The 25,565-nt window shown below is 36.4% G+C and overlaps 1 protein-coding gene across 1 annotated transcript in view; it reads right to left on the bottom strand.

The window, feature by feature from the left end:
* Positions 1-12,708: 12,708 nt before the first annotated feature.
* Positions 12,709-25,565, bottom strand: part of zbtb20 (zinc finger and BTB domain containing 20) — a 35,694-nt gene continuing 22,837 nt past the window's right edge. Inside the window, exons 2-4 of the mRNA XM_038277630.1 lie at positions 23,134-23,280; positions 19,891-21,402; positions 12,709-16,056 (exon numbers count right to left, since the gene is read on the bottom strand). Of these exons, the coding sequence (XP_038133558.1) occupies positions 15,521-16,056; positions 19,891-21,382 (2,028 nt within the window). The 5' untranslated portion in view covers positions 21,383-21,402; positions 23,134-23,280 and the 3' untranslated portion in view covers positions 12,709-15,520. The remainder of the gene's footprint in view (positions 16,057-19,890; positions 21,403-23,133; positions 23,281-25,565) is intronic.

Consider the following 25,565-nt stretch of genomic DNA (forward strand, 5'->3'; position numbering starts at 1 on the left):
TGTTTAGGTCAATCATGAAGCACATTCTTTCACCAGTTTGACCACTTCAGAGCACAGAAGAAAACATTTTTTTGTCCTCCTAGAGAGAATCCCTAACGGCCTATCAGCAGCCCTGTGTTTCACTGCGTAGCCTCACTCCCACTCTGTGGTTTGTATCTGTGTAAAGCCTGTATATCGGCTGTATCAGTCTCCTCCCACAGTCCAAACACTAGAGTCTGCACGGTTGAAGTTCACGTAGGTGTGAAGTGAAGAATGAGTGTTTGTTAGTCATCGGATTGTAACTGGCTGGCAGCTCTTCCTGGGTGTTTCCTGTATTCTGGCATGCATTCCAGGCTGCAGTTTAACTGTAATTGGCATCTGCACTCACCTCCACCAGGAGCCTGGCATCTGTAGGGGAAATGCATATTTGAATCACATACTGATAGATTTGATGTAACATTATACATAATCATTTGCCTCATTCAGTCCTACATTTTCTCATGTGACAACTATAATCTGGTGTAATTAATTTGGATTTTGTAACCAGCCAAAAATAGTGCATAAGTGTAAACTGGACAGAAAGGGTTTCCATTTGCCAAATTTTCAAAGGTACAAAACAAAAAAACATTAATAATAATAAATATTAGGGTGTATTTTTATTCAGACCCAATGAGCCAATTCTGGAAGATCAGTAGGATCAGTCTTTTAGGCAGCGTTTCTACTAACTTGGAACATAAAGAACAGGAATTTTTGCCAATCTTGTTTTAAAAGAATCTATCTTAGACAAAGTAAGATTTAATGGCCAGCTTCTGAATTCGGGCCTCAGTTTCCAGCCTTACCACAAATAGCCAATTAGATTTAAGACTGACTTTTGATTAGATATTATCTAAATAATGTATACATCGTCTAAGACACATTTCCAATATTTTGATCTGGATTTTGAGTGGGCCATACCTGCACATAATATATATATAATCATCCGTCCCTCATAATTCTAACAACTCTGATCAGCTTCAGAAGGATCCCTACAGCCTGATGCTAAAAACCTTTTGTGTTGGGCATAATGTGTTCAGGTTTGCATATGGACAAGGTTTTCAAAGGTTCCCATGTATAAAAAACGTGGTGTGCACAAAATTGTTCTACTTGCAAGGTGCAAAATAAATTGTGTCTCTAGAATGACCAGAACATTAAATAGAAAATGAGCATTTGCCTTCATGAATGTGGCGATCATATGCTGATGACCTAAATGTACTGATTTTTTTTTTTACGAGGAGCTTATAAAAAGGTTAATTCTTACAGCTTACAAAGCAATTATTCAAAGCTGGAGCAGATTGCAAATAGTTTTCTCATTCATATCATATTTATCAGTTAGCAGCAAACTTGCAAATAGACATTTTTGTGGTCAAAAGGTGCACAGACACACAATAAAAGTCTTAGTGCATGTGAACATGTTTAAGATGTCAGATTTAATGATAGTGGAATGCTGTTAAAGAAAAAGATGCCAGAGCTGGAGAGATTAATGCAGCAGGAAGCTGCACAGAATTAAAATAAAAAATACTTAACTTGACAATTTAGGTATGTATATATGCTTTTAATATGTACAACATTTATCATGTGTTTTGTACATGAGTACATGTATTGTACTCTAGGGCTTTACATTAACAGCCCTTAGAGAAAAAAAGCCCTCAAGCATGGTGCTTGTAAAGGGGACTCCATCATGGACACCTGAAGGTGTATATCCCTATCCCATAGGCAAGGGCCTTTTTTTCTTCATCAGTGCTCCTCTGTCAGCTCCACATCTATCTTAGTCCGAACTTTCGGTTCTCTGGGTCAAGATCTTTCGCTTGTCAGGTGTATGAGTTAAGGCTAGATGACAAATCCGGTTTTCTGGGTTTTACAATCACTACTTAAATTTTAAATTTTTATCATTTTATTGTTACCCTTTTAAGGGTTTTTACTTTTTTTTGTTTAATTTTGTGATTCATATATGAAAGGTACACTATAAATATAATTCATTTTGTTACTATTTATTTTATTATAATTACGTCCAACTTTATGGCTTAGATATTAGTCTTTTTCTTAAGACCACCCTGGTCCCAACAGGGTTTCAATAGGGCAGCCCTGATCACTCGTACTCACTCGTTCCATAATAGGTATGCAACACACCCACTTACTTCACGTGCAATTCTTTTTTTTTTTTTTTTTTTACAATTTACCGCTCCTTATTTGGAGTCTTTGATTATCACAACCTTAATGTTCTGCATGTCACATATTGGTCCCATATAATCAGTGTATTTCTGTGTGCCCTGCATAGCTTGTGGCAAACTGCAAACCTGTTTCTATTTTTGAGGTTTTTGTTTCAATGTTGGCTTTGTACTTGACATCTTTCCATACAGCCCAGATTGATTTTCCCATCTGAACTGTGGATCTCTGCATCTTCTCAGCTTCAGGACCTCTCTCCTGCTCCCCTGGCTGGTGATTCCTCTGCTCAGCCTGTTGGTTTAGTTGGATGGCCATGTTGTGATGGTTTTGCAGTTGCGTTATACCATTTCCTTACATAAAATGTCTGTATTAACTAATTAGGGGAATTATAAATGAAGCTGGTTGTGCATCATTTTGTATTGTTATTTTTGTGAAATAGCTGAGCAGTTATCAGAGTAAAAGGTGGCTAAATATAAAAGCACACCACAACTTTTACATTTTATTTAAAAAAATCCTTAAATGTCATAATTCTACTTTACTTGGTTTACTTTTTATCACATCAAATCCAAACAAAACAGGAATTTGGTGGCAGTAAATGTTTGGGAATAAAGCACAAGGAAAAAAAAAATGCATAAAAAAAAACCAACAACAAGACTTTCTGTGAAGTACAGGAAAGTACTAGTTTTTATTCCTTCATAATCAAACTTCACAAACAGCTTGAACTTGTACAATACCTCAGAGAGTGAAAATTACAAAAAAAGTGCTGGTAACATTTACAAAAATCATCCTTACTTAGCAACAATCAGTTTATTCTTCCACACTTTTTTTAGTCTTTTGTATTAAGGCTTAATACTTCTTTATAAAGTATATGCAAGATAAGTCTTCACAGTTTTTCGAAAAAAGTCACAATATTATGTAACATAATGAAGCTTTTACGGCTATTTTCTTTATAATAACAAATACACATCACTGGTAAATATATGTGAAATACAGGGCTTATTGTAAAATGGCAAGTAATGATACTGTTTGCTGAGATAAATTGATTCCATACACTGTTATAGGAAAGTTTTGACATACCGTTGCTAACTGATAAAGGAGAAAAAGAAAATGACAAGCAAAACAAATCGAGAGATCGCCTCCAAACTTTGGCACATCCTTTAAAACAATTTAAATGGTGGAAATTGGGATTCAGATTTCAAATCATACATATGGAAGATTAGCTAAACTGGCTTAAAGTGAAAACATGCTGTGTAGTAAGGTGCAAAAAATCATAGATATTACGCTGCCAGCCTTTTTTCTTTTGTTGCTGTTTTTCCTCTCAATGGACTTACATGATTAAGGTGCAATTGTAAGACTCTTTAGATGTCACTGGAAAAAAAAAGAAAAAAAGTAAAAAAAAACATTCACCAATAGTCTTGAGGCGACCTCTTTTACTCATGCATTCCCCTGGATTTGGAAAAATTAAGAATAATTCTTGCTGGAGTTCTGTAACTCTAACTGTGGCATGTGGAAGTAAAAGCTGTATTAATGGTATATGTCATTTGATTTTTTTTTTTTTGTGTGATTTTTTTAATTTACTGCTGAAACTGAAAAAAAATATGAAACTGCTGTATAAGGAAATGGACGTGAAAACTTAAACATGAAACTAAGCCGATATATATTCACAAGGATCCTCTAAGCTGCACTGGTTTTACAGGTCAACAGACGAGAGCTCTAGCCCTAGACTTTACCAATTTCACCCTCATGCATACTGTACGGTTAAAGTGACGCAACAAGTTCGCTTAAATAGTCTACATCACAAAGAAGAAGAAAAAAGAAAAAAAGCAATTTGGTTTTTAGTGCAAACCCAATTGGCTGGCATCAGCTTTTCAATAATAAACAGACTCACCAAGGAGATTACAAGAAAGGCACATACTTATGCTTTCTGTAACACGTGAATTTAGACGAAACTGCGAACATCTTTCAACAACACCACGGAAGGAAAAAACAAGAAAGCCACTACACCCAGGTAAAAAGAAAAAAAAAGGCGACATTTTGCTGTGTAATATTATTTTTTATCGGGAAAATCTACAATTATCCGTCAACAAAATCATGTCAGAAAAGCTGTAGCTGCTGTTGGTGATCCCATTAAAAGGAGAGAGAGGCATAATGCAATTTGATTTGAAAAAAAAATATCTCAATACGAGAAGCCAATAATGGTGTGTTTACAGAAGCACTTTTTGGATTTATAATTGTTTAATTAAAGCAATTTTTTTTAAATTTTTTTTTTTTTTACATTTTTGTAAAAATAGCAGTCAAAGTGACCAAATATGCAGAGATCCGTAACCAGTGTTTTAAATGTGCACAACGGTGGATATAGCTGGGTTTTGTCTTTTGGCATTTTCTTTTTTTTTTTTTGTTTGTTTGTTTTTCTTTTGAAACATGTTGCAGGCTGTGTGATGCAGACGACTGACATGGACTCATCATGCATTATTTCTTTTCCTTATGACATCCTGAATCCCGACTCTCATGTGTAAGCGTATTTTGTCCAAAACGATCACAGGAGAAAACAAAAAGTTTTAATGCCACTTTTTTTTTTTTTTTTTTTTTTTTGGACAATAATACGGGATCAAGTAAATTTAGGAATAAAATAAACCCTGCTACAAAAAATGTATGGATGTGCTTCAAAATGCAAGACATCCTGTACCTACCAAAACAAAAATAATGGTCAAATATGAGCATCCACACTGCAGGGACAGTGACAACCGTATACGGTTAAAAACGTGTGGAGTTTGTTATATTGCTTTTAGATAGAAGACAAAAAAATAAAATTCTAGTGCAAATCTCTTTTCTGGTTTGAGAAATGGTGCTTGATCTGACGATTTGCTTTCTGCTTTACTATACAGGAAATGGTCAAATTAATGTGATAACTGCCCATGGTGAGAAGTGGCGTCCCTTTATATATTGTTCTCCTCAAATCTAAAAAAGGTACTCCTATTTTTCCAGACGAAAACCCCAGAAGAAACATCTGTCACCTGTCTTTGCCATGCAACAGCTATTAAATATTTCCTGTATTATACAGCCATCAACTAACCAGTTGACATCTTTTACTTCCCAATTGTCTTTTTTAAGTTACTTCTTTTTATTTAAACTGGAGGATCCTGTCATTCACTCTCCCACTTGTGAAATCTGGTCTGACTGATGAAATCAATTCAAGGAGGTGTTGTTGGTGCAGTTAGTTTGTCATATTTCTCTCAACTTGGAAATGTTGGAAAACTCACTCCAGTCCAGTGTCTGACAAATCATATAAAAACGTCCTTGCACATACATAAAAACTTTATCCCCTATTTCAAAAACAGCAGTCAACACATTTCAAACAAGCTTGTTTCATACCAACAATAATAACATCATAATAATAGTAAAAAATACAAACCAACTTGGAGCATAAATTATCAAAAAAAACAAAACAAAAACAAAGTGAAATTACATTACTGCAGCATATATTTCAGGGTTGCTTAGTTGTGATGTTAAACTACCTTTACTAAAACAGCTCTACTTCCGCCAAGTTTAGAATTATGTAAGAAATAATTTGTTGGGAAATAATTAAGATATCACGCTACACAAAAAAAGTATCTAACAAAATATACACATATCTCATAGTTTAAATCAAGTGCATGTTTACAAAAGCGTCTACATACATGATATGGCAGCAAAAAGCCTTATAAAAAAGAAACAGATCTATATAAGCTGCTTTTTATCATTATTTGGGTTGATAAAATTTAGGATTTACAGTTATTTTGTTGTTAAAGTCTTCGGTCCATATGCACAATACTGCATGGATTACAGTAATTGAATTTTCCTATTTTTAACCACAGGATATGGAAGCATACAGCAGATACTAATTGTCATTGGCCATATACTGAAGCTCCCTAATTTATTTTTTTACATTTATCTGGCAATGTGTGCTATTAGCAAATTTTTTTTTTATCAAAAAATAGTTTCTAATCACATATTTGGATTGTTTTGAGATGGTTAATCCATCGTTTAATTTGGTTTCAGTGTAGTTTTTTGTTCACATGTTGCCAGGGGATGATTTAGTTTTCTTACCTTGACTAAATTGAACTTTTTCTGAAAGGCTGAGATTGAAAGATGTGAATCTTTTTTTTTCTTTCATATTTGGCTTAAATAAACAACCTACAAATATGTGCAAAATTAACATCTTGGTCCATCTCAAGTATCCATGGTTGATCTATTCTAATCCACATTGTCAGATTAGTATTTCAGGGACAGCCTTAGAAGAAGAAATCTACTACAAAAATGCAATAAAATATCAGACATGGTAATCTACAATTATCCCAAGCGAAGGAGAAAAAAAATAGTTTGCAAAAAAGTGTGTGTGTGTGTGTGTAGGAAACAAATGGATATTGAATAATGCGTTTTGCCCAAGCAACGATGCAACATTTACAATCTGACACGTTTCAACATGACATGTTTACATCACAGCTACTGTGTCGGGTTCATTTTTACGTTTTGTTGCATTTTGCTGTTTAAAAAAAAATCTATTTTGGTCTACAATAAGCAATTGAATACAAACCACAAACCTAACAACCAATCAAGTGACAAAGCGTACACACAGTTTCACAAGCACCCTGCCAAGAGGAGGAAAAGATAGAAAACAGAAAACTAAAGTAACCGAGCTTGATTGCAGGAATCCTGGTCACGTAGAAAAGGTCATTTCTCCAAAAACTGAAGTTATCCTAACCCTTCTTTGGTATATGAAAAATAAAATTGTAAGAAATAAAAAAAATTCAGTATCTCCTAATAATTTGAAAATTCTCACAACTTTTATGACTGTGTTGAAAGTCACAAATCAAAGCCTGCGATGTTGGCAGAGACCGCAGCAGCGTCAAGAATCTCGACTTCTCTTTTTGCAATTCACTTCTTTTTAACTTGTGCGTCTGCTAAGTAAAAATGTGATCCAGACATCCATGTGAGTCAGAGAAGTAGCCCGGTGCACGCTGCCTATAAAACCAGTCTGCACAAGTAGAAACTGTGCTCAGAGCTTAGGAGGTCACGGGATCACATGGGGAAATTTGAATAAAGGAAAAAGGGAGTTAGAGTAAGGGAAATGGACATTTTACTCAAGTGGTATTAGAATTATTCTCATGTAAATATGCAACAGATTTCCAGTTAAAGATGTGTGATATCAGGTGGTTTAAGAGCAGAAAACAAATGCCAGACTCGGAGGTGGAATGTGCTGGACTGAGGACAGGAATGCATGTTTTTAGTTACGCTGCTGCTCGCTTCAAAACTTAATTGTCTCATCCAGCCGAACTCCGCTATTTAAAGGCCACAGTGACTGAGAACACAAAAAAAGCTTCTGAGTCGAGTCTTTAGAGGCTCAAACATGACTGAGTCTCCACATCACCGTGACAAAAAAGTAAAAAAAAAAAAAAAAAGGTTGCGCTCTGCAAAAAGATAGGGGTGATCCGCCATGATTACCGGAGGAGGAAAAAAGGGGAAGCATAATAACTGCACGATGATAGTGAATATAAAGTAGTTTTTGTAATAGCTTAGTATCGCTGTCTTATATTTTATAATCTGCTTCTTTTTCTCCGCTGTGTTGTAAAGCTCAAAGTCAAAACAGAATCTGGATATTTGTAAAAACCTGAACAGACACTGTTTCGAGTAACGATTAGATGACAGGGACTACCTACACAACATTGCCTATATGCTATGAAACGAAGTATGTTTCTTGTTAAAGGGACATTTCATAATATTGGAGAGATGCTCTGTTGAATGGTGAAAAACAGTTTATATTTAAACTGCAGTTACTCTATTGACATCTTTGTTTAAAATAAATCCAGACTACTTGGTTTTGAAGGAAAACTGAATGGCGAGTCTAAGAAGGGCCGCAGCCAAAAGGGGCTTTAACTATCTTCAGACTTGGACGAAAAAGAATGCTATGTTTGTTTTTTTTTGAAGCAATACATTTCCACCTATTTCAAATTTTAAGTGAATATAAAAAAAAAAAAAAAAGGGGAAATGGAATCGGAGGCAGCGCCAATGATTGTCTTATGTGGTTGGGGGGGGCAGATAAAACATATATCAATAAAATCTTTTTCATATAAGTTTCAATAGTTTTGTAATTTTTTAAAATGACTCGGATCATAAACAATAAAATCATTCCCACTAAGTCCATGTTTCAGATAGGAATGTATTCTCAGTGCACCACCTCCAGCCTCTCTTTTCCTGTGTAAATAATGATTATGCGTCATGGGCTTTTAGGACTCAAGGCAGCTTCTTTATAAGCCACTAGGGTGGTGTAAAGATGTAGGTTTGAAATACTCAAAAACAGGATTTCATCTCGGCCCCACTCAGACTAGCCATTAGCGTTAGCATCAGTACCAACTGATACAGATTTGTTTTTAAACAAAGACATTATGGGAGTAATCTCATGCAGACATGATATTAGCATGAATCAAAGGTTCACTTCAAAAATTATGAACCATCTCTTTAATCATAGCTCTTTTCTCCTATTTACTTTAAAAAGATGCATTATGGAGGATTTAAAGATTCAAAATGACAGCAATCACATGCTTTGCATTTCCTGTTCACGCTCAGTTCTCACTTTAGATTAATTCTCTTTTTCTGTTTCTCACTTCTGATTTAAGAATAGTGGTATAATTTAAAAGTGCACCCCTTTCAGAAATTGGCACGGCAACAGAGTTGGAGAAGGTTGGAGAGAAAACTGTGGTAATTAGTCCACAGGGGACGGAATAATAAGCCATCCTGAAACCTTTTCATCTCGCAGCAGCTCAGTTTTGTAACCTGATTTGTGTTGTTTTTTTATTTTTCTATACTTTCTTTCTGTTTTTGTTTCCATTTTGCTCATCAAAGCAAGCTAAGAAGTTGCTCGGCTAAAATATGTTAAAGCCAAAATGGAAAATGTTCCTTTTGTCTCTAAACTGTGGTTCTAAAATTAAGCCAATAAAGCACTTAATGCCAACATTCTCGTCTCTACAATGCTCATTGCTAGACATTTATAAGTCTGGATTAAACATAAGCTAGACTGTAAAATACAATAAAACCTATAAGGATCACTGTGAGTAAATTGGGCTTTGGTTTGCATTCATTGGTGCTTTTTTAAAATCAAAGCTCTGGACTTTAAAACCAACTACTGGACTAAAAGCAGCTTCCAGACCGTACAGATTGCAAACCATCACATTCATTAAGAAAAAAGCTCAAGTTTGAGCCACGACTGCTCTCAGATGCTGTTATAATCTCGCAAAATGGCATTATTTACCAACAGGGCGATATGAAAATATCGAAGGATTAAACCTCGATTTTTTTCACTCTAACGGGCAGGTGTGTAAACTTTCCTGCGTCCAGCTGATGTGTGTCTCCCCCTGCTGCTCACACAACAAGATTGCCCGTTTGCCCACTCATACAGTACATTCCAGTATATGGCTTGTTTGCAAATGGCAAATACTGTGAACTAAAGAAAAGAATTTAACAACTAACAAATGAGGAAAATAACTAAGCGGAGCTTTTTGAGCTCAAATCAAACCCTACTTCATTTAATTAAAACGAACATGATTGCATTTTAAATCTTCAAATCCTCCAGATGGTACAAACATAACACGCAAATCAAACAAAAACTTGCAGATGTAGCTTTTACTGTATATGAATAAAACATTTCAGGTATTTTTTTTAAAGGGTTCTCATTTGCTGCACTCACAAGCACTAGGTTTTCAGCTGTACTAGTATAAATAGTATATTCTTAATAGCGTATATACTGTATTTGTGCAATGCAGGAGAGAAAAACTATGAATATTCTGTATAGTTGCTGCATGTTCTGGTAGGCACTTGAGAGGCATACTCCCTATATCCCACAAGGTACAGTAATACTCTAGCTGCAGGAAAGATTATTTTTTCTTTTGTATCAAACTATCTGAAAAATGTATTCTTTATCTGCACGGAGATGGCAATACTCAAAATATATATAGCATATTTGTAACCATTTTACTCTTATATGTATTGGAAGGACAACATGCAGTTTACTACTGGCTGAGTGGTGTTTCTTTTAGTCTACTTTGAATTGTTTTGTTTGCCTGAATAAAAATAGAATCTGACTTTAAAATTTAAGACAGACTGTAAGACGGACCTATGCTTTTCAGACTAAAATGACCCTGTTCCATCCACACGTCAACCAATCCATCTTTCACCTCAATGCAAAGCATAAACAGATATATAAATACACGGTAGAAAAAAGCCCACTACTCCTTTAATCCAGCCGCGTTGGTGTTGTTCAAAATGCTTTGAACAACACCACAATGACCACCAGAGAAGAAGGAAGAGTTCTGAAAGAATCAACTTTAACAATGAAATTTTAAACTTACTGCAAGAAGGACAATGTACTGTAGACCCTGTGTCTCTACGCTAATATAAACGAAACAAACAGGAATATATTTCAAACACAACACAAACGGCTGCAGGCTCAAGGCTATCATCTATTTTTCCATTAGTTTTTTTTTTATATTTTTTTGTTGTTGCGGAGAATATGCAAAAATGTTGCAACAGAAAGGTCTAGATCTACAACTCTAAGAAGCACGATTGAGTAAAAAAGAATTTCATTTTAGGATAATGTTGCAACCACTTCTAAAGTACCTTGCAGAGTGTTTATTACCCTTTAAATTTCAAAGTTTCTTTCACTTCATAATGGGAAACTTGCATGTATTTCTTTGGAGGATGGTCTAAGTGATATTAGAATAAAAAGTAAGTGCAAAACTGTGAAGCAAAGGAAAAAAAACCCAAGGTTTTCAAAATTGTTTTTGCAAATATCTGTGGAGTGTGATATATATATATATATATATATATATATATATATATATATATATATATATATATATATATATATATAAGTAACATGTATACACTGTAGTGTATATTTATAATCAGCAGTAATTCTACACAGATCTGAGGGAACACACAAATCAGTGTCAAAAGCTGTGAAGCTTTTTTAAATTAGAGGTAAAAGATTTTTATATTGATTATTATAAAAAAAAAAAAGCAAAGTATTCAAACATAAATTTACATTTTGACTTCACTTTAAAAATTAGTTGTAGGGCTAGCGAGGGGTAGGGTATAGCCACAAAAAACATTGTTTTTCATAATACTTAAATAGTGATGCAGCTTTATCATAAAAAAAGCAGATAACTGCATTTACTCATATTTAATTTTAACAGATTTTCACCGATGCTCTAAAGGAATGAACGAGGGGAAGAAAATAAAAGTTTAAAAAACCCAAACTAACTTTTGAACCATTAATATGATCAAAAATTGTCTCTACAACCATAGAACATAGATTAAATACCATTCTAATTATCACCAAATGTATTGATTTTTATTTATAATAAATTCTGTAAACCATGCATAGTTTTTCTTCCTTTACTTTGCCCGTTATGCACTGCTTTCTGTTGGTCTCTTGTAAATCCCAGTGAAATACTTTAAGGTGGTGATTATAATGTGACAAACTATTAAAAAGTTTAAAGGGAATAAAAACTTTTGCAAGGAACTATATGTAACTTCTTTTTTGCAACCGAGAGAGAAGAATTAAGCACCACCACGATTAGCCGAAGTAATCTAAGGAGTATATATATAACTATGGACAGTGAAGGACATGTGATGCTAATGCAACGGGAAGGGGAAATGGACTGGGGGTGGGGTATGGGGGGGGAGTCTATAGCACATTATGACACACTGGAGCAAAAGGTTCTTCCCCTTTCAAACTTAGTCTCCTATCAAACACCTTATGATACAAGAAGTCAATCACCGATGGGACGAGTTCTAGCCCTCAGCCAGATCAAATGAAGATTGGCTACTTTTAAAATTCCCAAAACAAAATGAATAGAAAGGAAAAAGAGAAGCGACTGTGAAATAACTGATAGTGTAATCGTGAAACCAAACATTTAAAGAAACCAACACCAAGCTACAACTATCAGGCCAACGACACCACAAGGCTGGTTGTACTAATCTAGCTACAGTCAAAAGTGCATTTGATACACGTGTTCACATAAAAACATGTATGTCAAAAAATTGAAGGAATTCTAGATCGCTGAAATAACCCCGCAGTTCATCTTGCTTTCTCTGCCTTTTCACTCTTTTTCCTGGAAAAAGGGATGATGTTGGTTTGGCAGTGTTTGGATCTTCAATGGACGACAAACATCACGAGCTGCGCTGTGCCATACAGGTGGCAATACTGTTGGAAAGAGATCTCGGCAGTTGCTAACATATTTCTAATTAGTGCATTGTCTGTTAAGGCATGAGATTTAACCCTCCACGTGCTGTGTAGAGACAAATATAGCCTAGAATTCATAGGCTTTTATTCACACCGTAGAGACAGGCCCAATCAATTGTTCAATAACGTGCTACTTTTACTGAGGACAGACCTCACACTTTCAAAGATCTGTTTCTCATAAGAGTGATTCCTTTCTTCTGATATCTATCAAGTTGAACCGGAACCAGATGTGTGCCAGCTGACCTAAGCTAAGGAATTGTTACAGGCGTCCTATTAGCCCAAAAAGGTTTGGAGAGCTGTGTGTGTGTTTTTTTATAGTACCTGCGCTGCATATTGCAAAGGAAGCCCTACAGTTGAGATATTCCACTTATCAACAATTTGATTAGGCTATTTACCGCATACAGACGCTCACGGACACACAAACACCGAAAGGAAAGGAACACGACTGCGCATAAGTGACGGACTGATATCAAAGAAGCTCTACTCCATCACAACAGAAAGTTTTTTTTTTCCTGGAGACACACATCATTTACACACATACACACATATAAGTGTATTATTAATAATCTAATATTACTTCCGCCGGCATACTTGGACGGGAGGTTCTTTATTATTACTGTTGTTTCACTGTCAATGATGTTTGGCTTTGAACGATCTCATAGGAAAATTCTGCACTGTTAAAAAAAACAAAAACCAAAAGAAATAATAAAACCTTTAAGGGAACTGAGACGATAGAATATTTCAAAGGTTTAAACGTAGACGAGCACACACAATGGTTAAATAAAATAAATGCTTCCATTAACGCGGAACCAGAGTATACTGAAGGTAACAGCAAGCGATAACAAAAGCAGAGAATTGCGAAATTTACAAAATGAAAAACTTGAAACACCGCTATTCAGGTGAACTCTTAAAAAAAAAAGAAAGAAGAAAGTTTTTTTTTCTAAAACTATATCTCTGTTAACAGTAGTGCACTTATTGGTTTAAGCAGTGCAACATATATGCAAGAAGATAATGCAGTCCACTTATCAAAATTAAACAAAAAATTTTTTTTCCTTTAAAATTGAGAAAAAGAAATTTTATTAAAGAAAAACAATTAAATATTAAGCACAGGCATTTTAAGAAAATGTGCAAAACAGCACTTTTTTTCTGAACTGACAGAAGGTCTTTTGAAGACCTCCTGAATGCAGTTAGTTATTCGCTTTATCGTACAACTACCAAAAGTGTTTGCTCGCTTAAAGAAGCAAATCCTTTAGGCTGCAGTTGCACGTGTGCATGTGTTTCTCTGTTCGTGTGTGTGTGAGAGAGACCTATTTTGGATAGAAAATCAAATACAAAAGAATGAAAAAACTATCTGAAATCAGCCTTAAGTAGCACAATGCAAGAATGACGACATGAACACACAAGCTTCCACATCTAGTCTACACATACTGTGTCTTGGTGTAAGAGAAAATTGGGAATGTATGCTGTTTTTCCACACAGTCCATCTGCAGCTTGTGGTATATCATGAAACAGCGTGCTATCGATTGATGGAAGCTACTTGTTTTGCTTTCAGACTGTATTTCCTTTCAAAACGTTGCATGCCATTTGAGCCTTCAGGGAGAGAGAGAGAGAGAGAATGCACGAAGAGTAATGCACTCAGCTCTCCCACCTGCTGAAACAGCTCCACAATCGTAATGAACAGGTTACACAGGCGTTCTAGGATCAGGACGGCAATTATTTTGCTTTTTAGTCTGACTCAAAATTAATTTACACCATCTTTTACAACGCCGATCCAATCAGGAACTGGCCGACCCCCTCCCCACGAAACTGTAATTCAATTATGAGATTAAAACCAAACAGGCTACTCGATAACAACAATAGTTGAAGTGACAATTCCTTTTTTTTTTTTTTTTTTCCTCTAAATCTATATCCCATAACAGTCGGGTGCAGGTTGAGGAGCAGCAATTATGAAGGAGAGAGTTTAGTCCCATATTCCAGCCTGCCTTAACTGTGAAAAAGGCTGAAAAGAAAAAACAACCATCAGCACAAGAATCTTCCATTTTTTTTTTTTTTGTTTTGCAGTGGAAGAAATCTTAAGTAGCCTTAACAGTCTTTTAGGATATTAAAAAGGCAGTGTATGCAAATGAGATAAACTCCAAACTCCAGGAAAAAAAGGAAACGTCTTTTTGCTAAAATACTGTCTGATCCACACATATTAATTTAGTAAACGTTATCTTGACCGTCAAAATTCATGGACAATAATCGTTAAACAGGTGAGAAATAATAAGTTTCCCCCCCATCACCTTTGACAGGAAGTTACTATTATGTAAGATGACTAAAATTGGTACCTTGACAACAGCTGCATTATAATCCCTTAAACCACAGGAATAAATAAAACCCAGTGTCAAATTAAGTACTCTGCATTTTTTTTTTGATATAAGAAGGCAATCTTGTGACCATCAGTATTTTAGAGGGAATATGTAGCCCAACCCCAGATATATATACTTTTTTTTCAGTTTTTTTGTCTTTTTTTTACTGTTATCGTTGTAAATTATACCACAGTAAGCTTGGACATCTATGTTTCCAAACTGGTCAATATGGATTCACCACTGCCATGATTTTTGTGTTACGGCAATACATACGCACACACAGACACAATTGGACAAATAAAGAGACCAACATGTATGCAAAAAAACACAGACGTTCGAACATATTTGCTCATTTAAAGTCATTCAGACATATCTAGACTAAAGGTGTGTTTGTGTGTATGTGTTTCTTTCGTAGGCCTTTCGGTAGTGTTCAACACATAAATCAGTATTTTAGGAAAGCATACATTTAGAGGCCCGTAGTTTGGATCCATCCAGTAGATCATCATCAAACTACTGAGCCTTAAGGCCACCATCTTTTTTTTTCTTTTAGAACAGGAAAAAAAAAAAAAAGTAAAATTTTTTTGGGGAAACTTAATGTGCCAGTGTCTATACTCATTACTCTTCATACCTCAAAATAAGAAAAGGAAATTCTAGTGCCATTGTATTTGTCATTCTTTCAGAAAGAAGTTTCTTTTTTTTTTCAAATTTGTACTTATCCATCGGAGACATGCATTCGCATGTGGTCATTGAAGAGCTCCATTTGGTCGAACTTGGCAGGGCAGACGGAGCACACGTAGGTGGTCCCTTCTTGGCAGCTTGCTTCAGCAGCTACACCCACTCCCGTTCCAACCCCAGCCCCTACTCCGGCGCCGCCGCTCACTGGCATGGCGAGGGCCACAACTCCAGCTCCGGGCTCGGGGACAGCAATCGGCATGGGGATGGAGACAGGACCCGCACTGCCTGCACTCACAGACAGACCAGTGATGGCACTGGCATTGCTGTGTAGGGCCATGTGGCGCTCCAGCAGGGTCTTGTGCGAGAACTTCTTTTTGCAGATGTAGCACTCATAGGACTTCTCTCCACGGTGCAGCCGCATGTGGACGTTCAGCGAGCTCTTCTGGGTAAAACGCTTGTTGCAGATGCTGCATTGGTAGGCCCGTACCCCTGTGTGTGTCACCATATGTTTAATTAAGTAATCCTTCAGGGAAAACGAGCGCCAGCAGATGCTGCACTGATGAGGCTTCTCACCTGGAAGTGCAGACAATACAAAAGCATTAAGGGATTGAAACCCCCCCAAAAAAAAATATGGTTTACACATTAGACAGGAACACTCATTTGCAGTGTCTGAACAGTTGCATTTGAGTAGTTCCATTGCCATGTGTCCAACTGTACTCTCAATCTCATGCTAAAATTATGTTTTAGCAAAAAAAAAAAAAACTGTACTATTTGCATCACTCCTGGGAAAACCGTGCAAATCTTAACCTCCTCATTCTATTCCCATCTCCGTTTCTAAAGCTAATTTAGCTCCATCTGTTCATCGTGTAAACAGCCAACTTGATGAGGGCTTTGACTGAAATGTCAAAATCTGTGTGGTGCGGCCATTTTTAATGAAGGATTTCAGCTTCCTCATTGTGCAGAGTGTTTATTAGGCTCTCTGAAAGCATATAGTGAGATATTAAAGGCAAAAACATGAGCAAATAATTGATTTGGAAGAGAGTCAAGTCCATTTTGTGACCCTTAATTTTCCTGAAACACAGCCAGCAGACTTTTCATATGGATCATGTAGCTGGATTGTGTGCATAAACCTCAAATGCTATCTTGTAAGTACATACCTTAAGCTAGAATTAACTAATTCTGTGTTCATTTTGTTTAAACTTTTATTTCACTGAAGGATGCGGTCTACAGACAGTGTGAAAGATTTATTATCTCTGTCTAACACTGCTCTGTCAGTATCCCATATATATCAAGTACTTCTGGCCAGGAAATGGATTGTAATGAATAATAATGGTTGTTTGAATCTGGTTATTTTATGGGACCATCTAATTATATGATATTTGATTCTTTTCTTTTGTCAGGATGATTTCCACAGGAGCTAAATGATGAGGTTGGCATTGCTTAAAGGGGCCAAGTCACATAATACAACTATAGGGAAAACATAGTATATGTATTTATCTTCAAATCACGCAATACACTAAGCATATTGAAAGTGTTTACTTAGTCCTTTTTGTAAAGAATTTTTGCAGCAGACGTGATCTGCAGACACAAACATTGTTGCACATCATCTGCTATCAGCTTATATAACCAAATTCGAAACTCAAACAACTGTTAATATCATATGTTTTATACACTAGAAGAAATCAAAATCTAGAGAAGTAATTTTTTCTTAAAATAAGTGTATTTGTTGGCTTGAGAAAGTAAAAGACACATTTTGCCAATGGAACAAGACAATTTGCATTTAAAATAAGAAAACACAACTGCATTGTCTTATTTCAAGTGCATCTTATCTAATTATCTTATTTTAAGATTTAAAATACTAATTCCATTGCCAAACTATCTCATTTACCTACTCAAATTATGGGTGAAAACACTTAATTTGAGTCATTTTGATTTATTCATAGATCCTTTTTCCAGTGTATACCCTAAAAATGTTTCAATCACTAGAACTTGGAGCGTTAGATTGGGCTTTTTATCAGGCATCTGTATCCGTAAGGCTATGTCCTCACGCATCTTTTGACTTGGCAGCATAATCGAAATCCAGCTATACATTTCTTCCAGAGCGTCAGCGCCCTCCTCAGTGAACACAAACATACATGTTATATTGCAAGCATGACTTTTAGTTTATCCCTTCTGGGATCTATTTTGTTTTTGTACTTTTTCCAACTTGATCTTAGATATTCTAAGATATTCTTAGATATTCTTGCTGATTTCCCAAATATGCAATATTGTACCTGTGGTAATATTTTATGGTGAATATATACAAAGCGCTTTGTTTACAAACAAATAGAGCAGAAACAAACTGTTAAATAAAGAAAAAATATGAGAAACCAACAGGGCACTATAATTAAATACGGAAAGCTTTTTATGCAACTCGAGTGAGCCGCTGCCATATTGACAGGTAATGTCATAGTATGTGACCGGGCGCCTTTAAAAAAACACAAAGACTTATTTTCAGCTGTTTTCAAATTAACCTAATTTCAGACTATTTTAATCAGTCTAGTTTAGTCTATATAGTAAATATGTATAATTTCATAATATTATTGAAGTAGTTCGACTTGCACAGTTAGTACAATATTTATTCAGTATTTTTTATTTAGTCATAGTCTGGATTTTGTCAAAGTGGGGTTCAGTAGAAAGGTGTTACTTTCACTAAATGGTATTAAACAGGAAGTAATGTACTTTAGAGGTGTGCTTGCTAATTCTAGTTTGAGTCAACTTTCAAAAACAAGGCTGAACTTAGTATAGAAATGTTGGCCTGTTTTATTTTTATCCTCCAAACTCATGAGATGTGCTGTATGTGGAAATTTCTCAGAGCTAAGCACTTTACAGTTAATCATGCTAACCAGGCTAATTGCTAATTAGATGATTAAAAACATCATGTTTTCTTCTAATATTTTAACACATATTTGACCATAAAGCTGGAATAGAATATTATTTTATGCTTTCAAATGAAAATAATGTGATATTGTCAAATATTCTTGACAGTCAGAATGCTTCAAAATGTTCCAAGGAATCTATTCAAAACTTAATATCACTGTGAAAATCTAACTGAAATAAAAATATGAATAAAAGCTAATTATTTCATTGTTAAAGGGAACAGCGTAACCATGACTCTACATTGGGCGCTGTAGTGTTTCTACTAATATGGAGTAGGCTGTAACTAATGATAATTTTGCTTATCCATTAATCTGTTTTTTTATTTTTTTTATTGATTAATAATTGGAATAGAAAAAGGTTTAGTAAAGAAGTTTTTTTTGTAGAATTTAAACCAGGTGAAACTAAAACCTTCCCACTTAAAGAGTTCTGGATAGAGCATATTTAAGGATAAAACTTTTTTTTTCTTTTTATATCTTGCATGCAAAAAATTTGTGTATCTTTTTAATGGTCTATGTGGGTAGCTCTGTCAGCAAAATGCATGTTTTAGATTCTCTTTACTACAGTTAACAATTAATCGATTACTAAATTTGTTGACGATTATCTTAATAATCAATTAGTCCGAACAATCGTTACAGCCCTGATATAACTATCTGACTCCACAAGGCAGGAAAGAAATAAACAAAGTATAGTTAAGTAGAAAGATTTAAAACTGCTGAAATTGGGAACGGCAGATCAAAGCTTTAGGAAATCCAAAGATAAAGTAAATAAGCCACAAAACTATTGATAGGTACAACTCTAATAAACAATAGATGGGTATTAATATAGAGGAATCATAATAAACCTATCATCTTTTAAATCCTATTGTTTCAATGTTTGTATGTAGGGTGTGCTTTTCATTATCATTCCTATAGAAATAAGTACATGGTGCTGTCTCATCTTGTGTGGTCTGTTACACAATCCCAGGATTTCCTATGCAAAACAAAACAAGTTGGTCATAACTAAACCTGAAGAAGTGAAACAAAAAAGAGATCCATATCAGCAATAACAGCTGATAATATCAACAACTGGTATAGTGGTTCAAGCAGATAAAATACAGTTAGTCCAACTAAGCTTACCAACATATTAAACTAAAATAGTTGATTCTCAAAAAAATGAGCAGAGATTACACACTAGATCATTTACTGCAAATGACCAAATGTAATTCGACTAACCTTTAACTATTCCTCAGCAGATAAGATGCTGAGTGTGATATAAAATAAATGTAATTATAAGGATTATTATAATTATCTCTATATTTGAGCTTTTAATATTTGTAAAACTACAAAAAGCACAATATGGGATGATTTCTTCATTTTTAAAATCAAAACCTAAGATATTGAAAGAATCTGTGATGATGATAAAAAAATAAAATCCTACTTAACCCTAATCCTTTGTCTCACTTAACCTTTTAGCAGGCATTTAACATTTCTGTTGGAAACTTTGACTTACCAGTATGAACAAACATGTGTTTGACATAATTCTGTTTGGCAGTAAAGGTTTTACTGCAGAGAGTGCATTCATAGGGCTTCTTCTCCCCTGGACCCATCCCTCCTGTAGCCTGCTGTTGCTGCGATGGTGCCTGCGGTACCGACATGGGGTTTGGGAATGATGGCATTGCGGGCGGGGGCACTGCCACAAACTGGGGCTGCTGCTGGCCATGAAGGTACAGGAAAGACTTGTTGTCTCTAGACGGCTGTGCGGGGAAGAGTGTGGGCAGGAAGGTACTTACAGCAGTGCCCACTTGGGAATTGCTGGTCAGGGTGGGTGCCATCCTCAGGTTGCTGGTGTGTGATTCTATCTGGCGCATGTACTGGGACATGGGGCTGAGTTTGACTGAGTTTGGCAGGGGCTGCATCATGCTACTGTCACTAGTGCTGTGGGAAGTGTCCCCATCCTCCGTCTTTTGCATTTGCTCCGGGGACGAGTTGCTAACCTCTATCTGCACCATGGCACCTTCGTTTTGCTGTCCCTCCCCAACCCCGTCTCGACTGAAGCCTGTCAGGTATGACTGCTGCTCCATGGTATCCGTCTCTGTGCTGATGGAAGAGCTCACCCCTGAGTCAAAGTTTTCAACCTTGGATTCGCTCTCCACACCCTCATTGTGATCAGTGTCATCCTGGCAGTCGCCCATATCGTCACAGCAGGTGTACTCATCTTCGGCCTCCTGCTTTATGTGCAGTCCTTCTGTACTGATGCGTGACGGTCGTTGTTGCTTGCGGCAGTGAGTAGACTCTGCAGTGGAAAACAAGCGATCCCCCTGCTGGGACCGATCCTGGATGCGGTTCATCCAGGCTGGATCTTGAGACTGATCCCTCTGATTACTCGGATAGTTTGCAGACAGTTGATTAGCGTAAAGGGACCGCTCACGGGTGCCATTCTGCAGAGATAGGCCAGGGAAGGAGTATAGTGATGTGTATGCACGATCTACACTTTGCTGTGATGTTACTTGCATATAGCCTGACTCCGCATCGCTGCTGGGCCCAGAGGTGCCAGACTCTGGTGTGCCACGAGGGGTGTCCTGGCCAGAATCTCCTGGTATCACCGGGAACCCCCCTGGACCAGCAAGGCCCACGTTCTGGGACACAATGCGAGTGCACTCATCAATGACGGTCTTTATCTGCAGAATGCTGGCGGCGGTGAGGATCTGCAGAGCTTCTGACTGAGACACTCGCAGAATGCCACTGTACATAAAGTCAATCAGCTTCTGGATGGATTGAACTGAGACCACAGAGGGGATCTCGATGTCACTGTAGCCCAAGAGCAGCTTGTCCTGAAAGAATGGGCTTCCAGCGGCCAGCACGCACCGGTGAGCTCGCAGCATGCTTCCATGGATCCGAACGGTCACGTCACAGAAGTGCCCGCGGTTTCGTTGCTCATTGAGGGTCTCAAGTACAGAATTGCTGAAGTTGTGGAGATTGATGTTATGAATGCGCTCGGTCATCCCCTTGCAACTGATGACACCTGGAAAGAGGGAGGAACGAAGCCGGCTGAAAACCTTACCATTAACAGGTACCTCAAATTACAGATTACAAAATAAAACACAATATTTGCTTTATTATATGAAGTGACATGTTCTAAAACTTTGTGTTATAATTTACACAACCATATGGAAGGTGTTGATGACAGAAGATAATCTGATCAACGTCCTAAATAAAGAAGCTGCCTGCCTAGAGTGTCTCGTCTAAGCATATTGATAGAAAGTTGAGTGGAAGGAAAAAGTGTAGGACATAAACATCCGGGATAAACGCAACTTCTAGAGCTGCTATAAACAGTTGAATCCAGGAAATTGGCAACAACTTTTATATTGTTTGTGTTGGGCTACTCCTGAAACAGGGATGACACCAGAGGAATCTTACCTCTGGTGTCAGAAAACAGATTTTGGGAGCCTTTTTATCTTCTGGTGTTTCATCAGGTCCAATTTTAATACAGCTGCTGACCAAGATACTTTAGATCACTTTATGATTACTTTCATGCTTCCTTCTGCTGATACTTTTTTAGGGAAAACTAGATTTATTTTAATGCAGAACTTGATGGCCACATTGCCAAACATATCTGTTTTAAGTGTCACTGCATAAATGCTTTACAGAAAAATTATCACATTTTCTCAAAAAGGAAGATGATATCAACTGAACCAAACAGTGCAGAATATATGAGGGCTGATAATAAAGCAACCTCCTAACACCTCAGCAAAGCCATAGACTGATCGCCTGTCTGCAGTGGCGATCAAAATGAACCGAGACACACACTTCAAACATATCGGTCTGTGTGTAATGAGTATATAGAGCAGATTAGTTTCGATGTATGAATTTAATTACTTTAATAAATTAACTTTTAGTGCCGTTCACCAAAACGGCCTTTTAATTTTACACATCACAGAAATATACTGAAAAAAAAAACAAAAATCTATTTTAAAAACAAACAAAAAAATTTTTGTTAGTATGACAGAATCAATTATAAATTTAAAAAAGTAAAAAACTAACCTATAAAACAACCAGAAGAATTATTTTTATTCATACTGACACTACTGGTTCTTAGCACTGTGCCTGATACAAACAAACAAAAGTTGTCTCAGGTGATGAAGAATCAAGATGATTATTTTATTAAGTAAATTTAGTTGTTTTTGTCCTGAAGTACCTACAACCGCCTTTAGGTGGTGCACTGTGCTAAAAGGACAACAGGCCTCTTTTGTCAGCCATGTGTTCACAATGATGCCATTTCCTAACTATCCTTTGAATACACTATATGTGACCTAGCTGATCAGAGATAACCTAATGTGCCTTTTTTCCCTCAGCTGGAAGAAAGAAAAAAAAAAGAATATTTAAATAAAGTAAGAAGAAAATGTAGAAATGTGATATTTAAAGCTGCAGCAGATTTGATTTAGTAAAGCTTGTCAAGTATTGGATTGTTTGCAACTGAAGGTGTTTTTGGATGAGTTTAAAAAAAATACAAAATAAAATATGTGCACTCCCTTTAAAACTAAATATAAAATAAACCTATGTGGACATTATATATAATTTTAGGTTAATGTCTTTTTTAAAATGTATTCACACACACAAAAAAATGCAATTTATTAAAATTAAAAAGAATGCAACACATTATTAATCAACCTTATGACACTAGGTAAACTAAAGTGAAAATCACAATTAAAATAGTGATGTGAGTTAAAAAAAAATTAAGCTGGCCATTACTCACAGTTAGATGATGTTTTTTTTTTTTTTATGAAATGCTTGTGAGGCTGGTGATGAAAAGCGGGTCAGCTTGCTGGTGGAGATGGCTGATCAGTGACCTGGTGCTAGGCAAGGCTGTCAGTCCTCTCAGTCCAAATCATGTGTTCCTCTGCTACAGTGTTTGGAGAGGAGGGGAAGAGAGGGGGGAAGCGGGTGGGGAGGGGGGACACAAAGACAAATCTTAATGCCACATTCTGCCTGTCGATGTTGCCACTCCCTTAATGAACCTCGAGCCACAGTAACAGGAATATCTGCCACAGACATGCTGCAACAGATGTGTGAAGAGTTTTTACAGCAAGGCGAGTGGACGTTTCTGTGATCACATGACTTCCAAATCACAAATCAATGTTGAATATGATTTTGTCTTTGGTTGCCTCTCCCCCCCCCCTCAACTGCAGAATAACAAAGCCACACCCTTGTCAAGAAAAATAATCTTTCGCTCTTATAAATATCAAGGATGGCCTTTTGTTTGAATATAAAACTGAGAAAATCAAAACCACGAAACGTTCTTTAATCCAAAATTTTATCTGTGTAATGTTGCATATAAGTGCAGAGTAAATGTAAGCTCTAAGATAATAGAGATGAGTCAAATATTAAGCATGCAAGGCTTACTCTGGAAATCACAAGAAAGGCATTCAACAGCATGAGGCATGTGATGTGCTGGTTTGGTGACGCCAAGAAAGCCTGACACAATTGCTCTTCATTTCAACAAACGCATGAACTAAGAAACGTTTGACTCCAAAAAAACTGGCAACAGAAACAATCTAAAATGAGCCACAGCCCAGAAAACATCACCCAAAGTAAGGCAAAGTAAAAAAAAATACATAGAAGCAATATAAAAATTAATTTCCACACACGTTTGTTCTTTTTTTATGTGTTAAAATGTCCAGAATACATTGAAGTACAACCAGTAAAGCCTTAAAAGTATCTGGAAATTACACACTTAATGTCGGTTCAGTTTGACCCGACACTCTTAAATATTTTTGTGGGATATATTGAACATAGAAAAAAAACAAAAAACATTCAGCACTAGTTCCATTTGCCAAAACACTAAATTGAAGTGCTCTCTTTCTGAAATGCCAGCAGCCACACCGGGCCGCTGAGTAACCAGAGCGGTGCTGGGGTTTGACCAGACCTGCACATTAGTGTTGACACGAATTACTCTTTCACAGCACTAGAGAAGTTCTACAGAGGAACTCAAGCACAATTTTGTGACGCATTCTGTCTGCAGATTAATGCAACTATTTGATTTTTTTCTGTACCAAGGTAATATACAAATATGTTTTAGATAATGGATGTGCCTCCAGCAGGATGAGTTCTTTCCTGATTTTGGTGCTGCAAAGTGGAGGAGAGCAGAAGTAATTCCAAGCGATTCCACGTTTTCCACTTTACGATGTTCTGAAATCCCTGCACCGATGTTTGTTTCCCTGAAATGTGCTTCATCTTACATATTTGATGCGGACAAGTATTGGCATGTAATGGCAACGGTAGAGAATAATTTCCCCAAATTGGGATGGATCATTCTGTGCCATGGAAAACAGTCACACACAGTCAAGAAAAAGAAAACAGACGCTTCGAATTAAAATCTCTAACTATGATATTTGAGTAAACTTTTGCTGTTACATCGATAAAATTAACTTTAAGTAAGGTGTGCTCAAAACAGACAAGCCTTGAGCATATCTACCCGGGATGTTACTGATTTCAGCTTTTTCTCTGCGCTCTGTTCTGCTGAATCCCATTTTCTTTTTAAGGACTTGAACAGCTCTGTCAATTTGTTCCGTAGCCAATTTGTAGCCCCCATTTCTTGCTTCCTGTACATAAATCACTTCATACCCATGAAAACATAAAACCATGACGAATCACTTGATTTTTTTTCCATGTTGTAGCATTGGGTAATGTGACATTGTTAGATCGTAGCGGATTATAAAACTTACGAGCTGCCAAAGCAGAGCGATCATGTGTAAGGACACATTCTATGAAGTTTAATTTTATGCTCGTGGTCAGATACATCAGTTTCATTTTCCTCCTTTTCTGGTAGCTTCATAAATTAACTTTGGTATAGAAAAGAAACGGTTTGTGGTGTTAATAAATAGCATAGTAGTACAGTACTATTATAGCTAGTCTTACTGATTGAAAATAACATTACCATCGAGGTCATTTTCAGTTATCTCCTTATTAATACATTGTTCTTTGGTTGTTTATTGACCGTATTGTGTCATAAGCCTAATTGCAGATGCGAGTAGGAGACAGTGAAAGCCTGGTGTGGATATTTTAGCCACTATAGAGAGCGAGACCAAACCTTTTGATGAGGCCCCAATTTGAATGCTATGAATTTGCTAGTGAGGGCTTTTAACAAGATTTTAACCATAAAAGTAGAAGTAAACTGCAAAAAAAAAA

The sequence above is a fragment of the Cyprinodon tularosa genome, unplaced genomic scaffold (genome assembly GCF_016077235.1).
Source record: "Cyprinodon tularosa strain WSP-4 unplaced genomic scaffold, ASM1607723v1 ctg101, whole genome shotgun sequence".
Classification (NCBI taxonomy): Eukaryota; Metazoa; Chordata; class Actinopteri; order Cyprinodontiformes; family Cyprinodontidae; genus Cyprinodon; species Cyprinodon tularosa.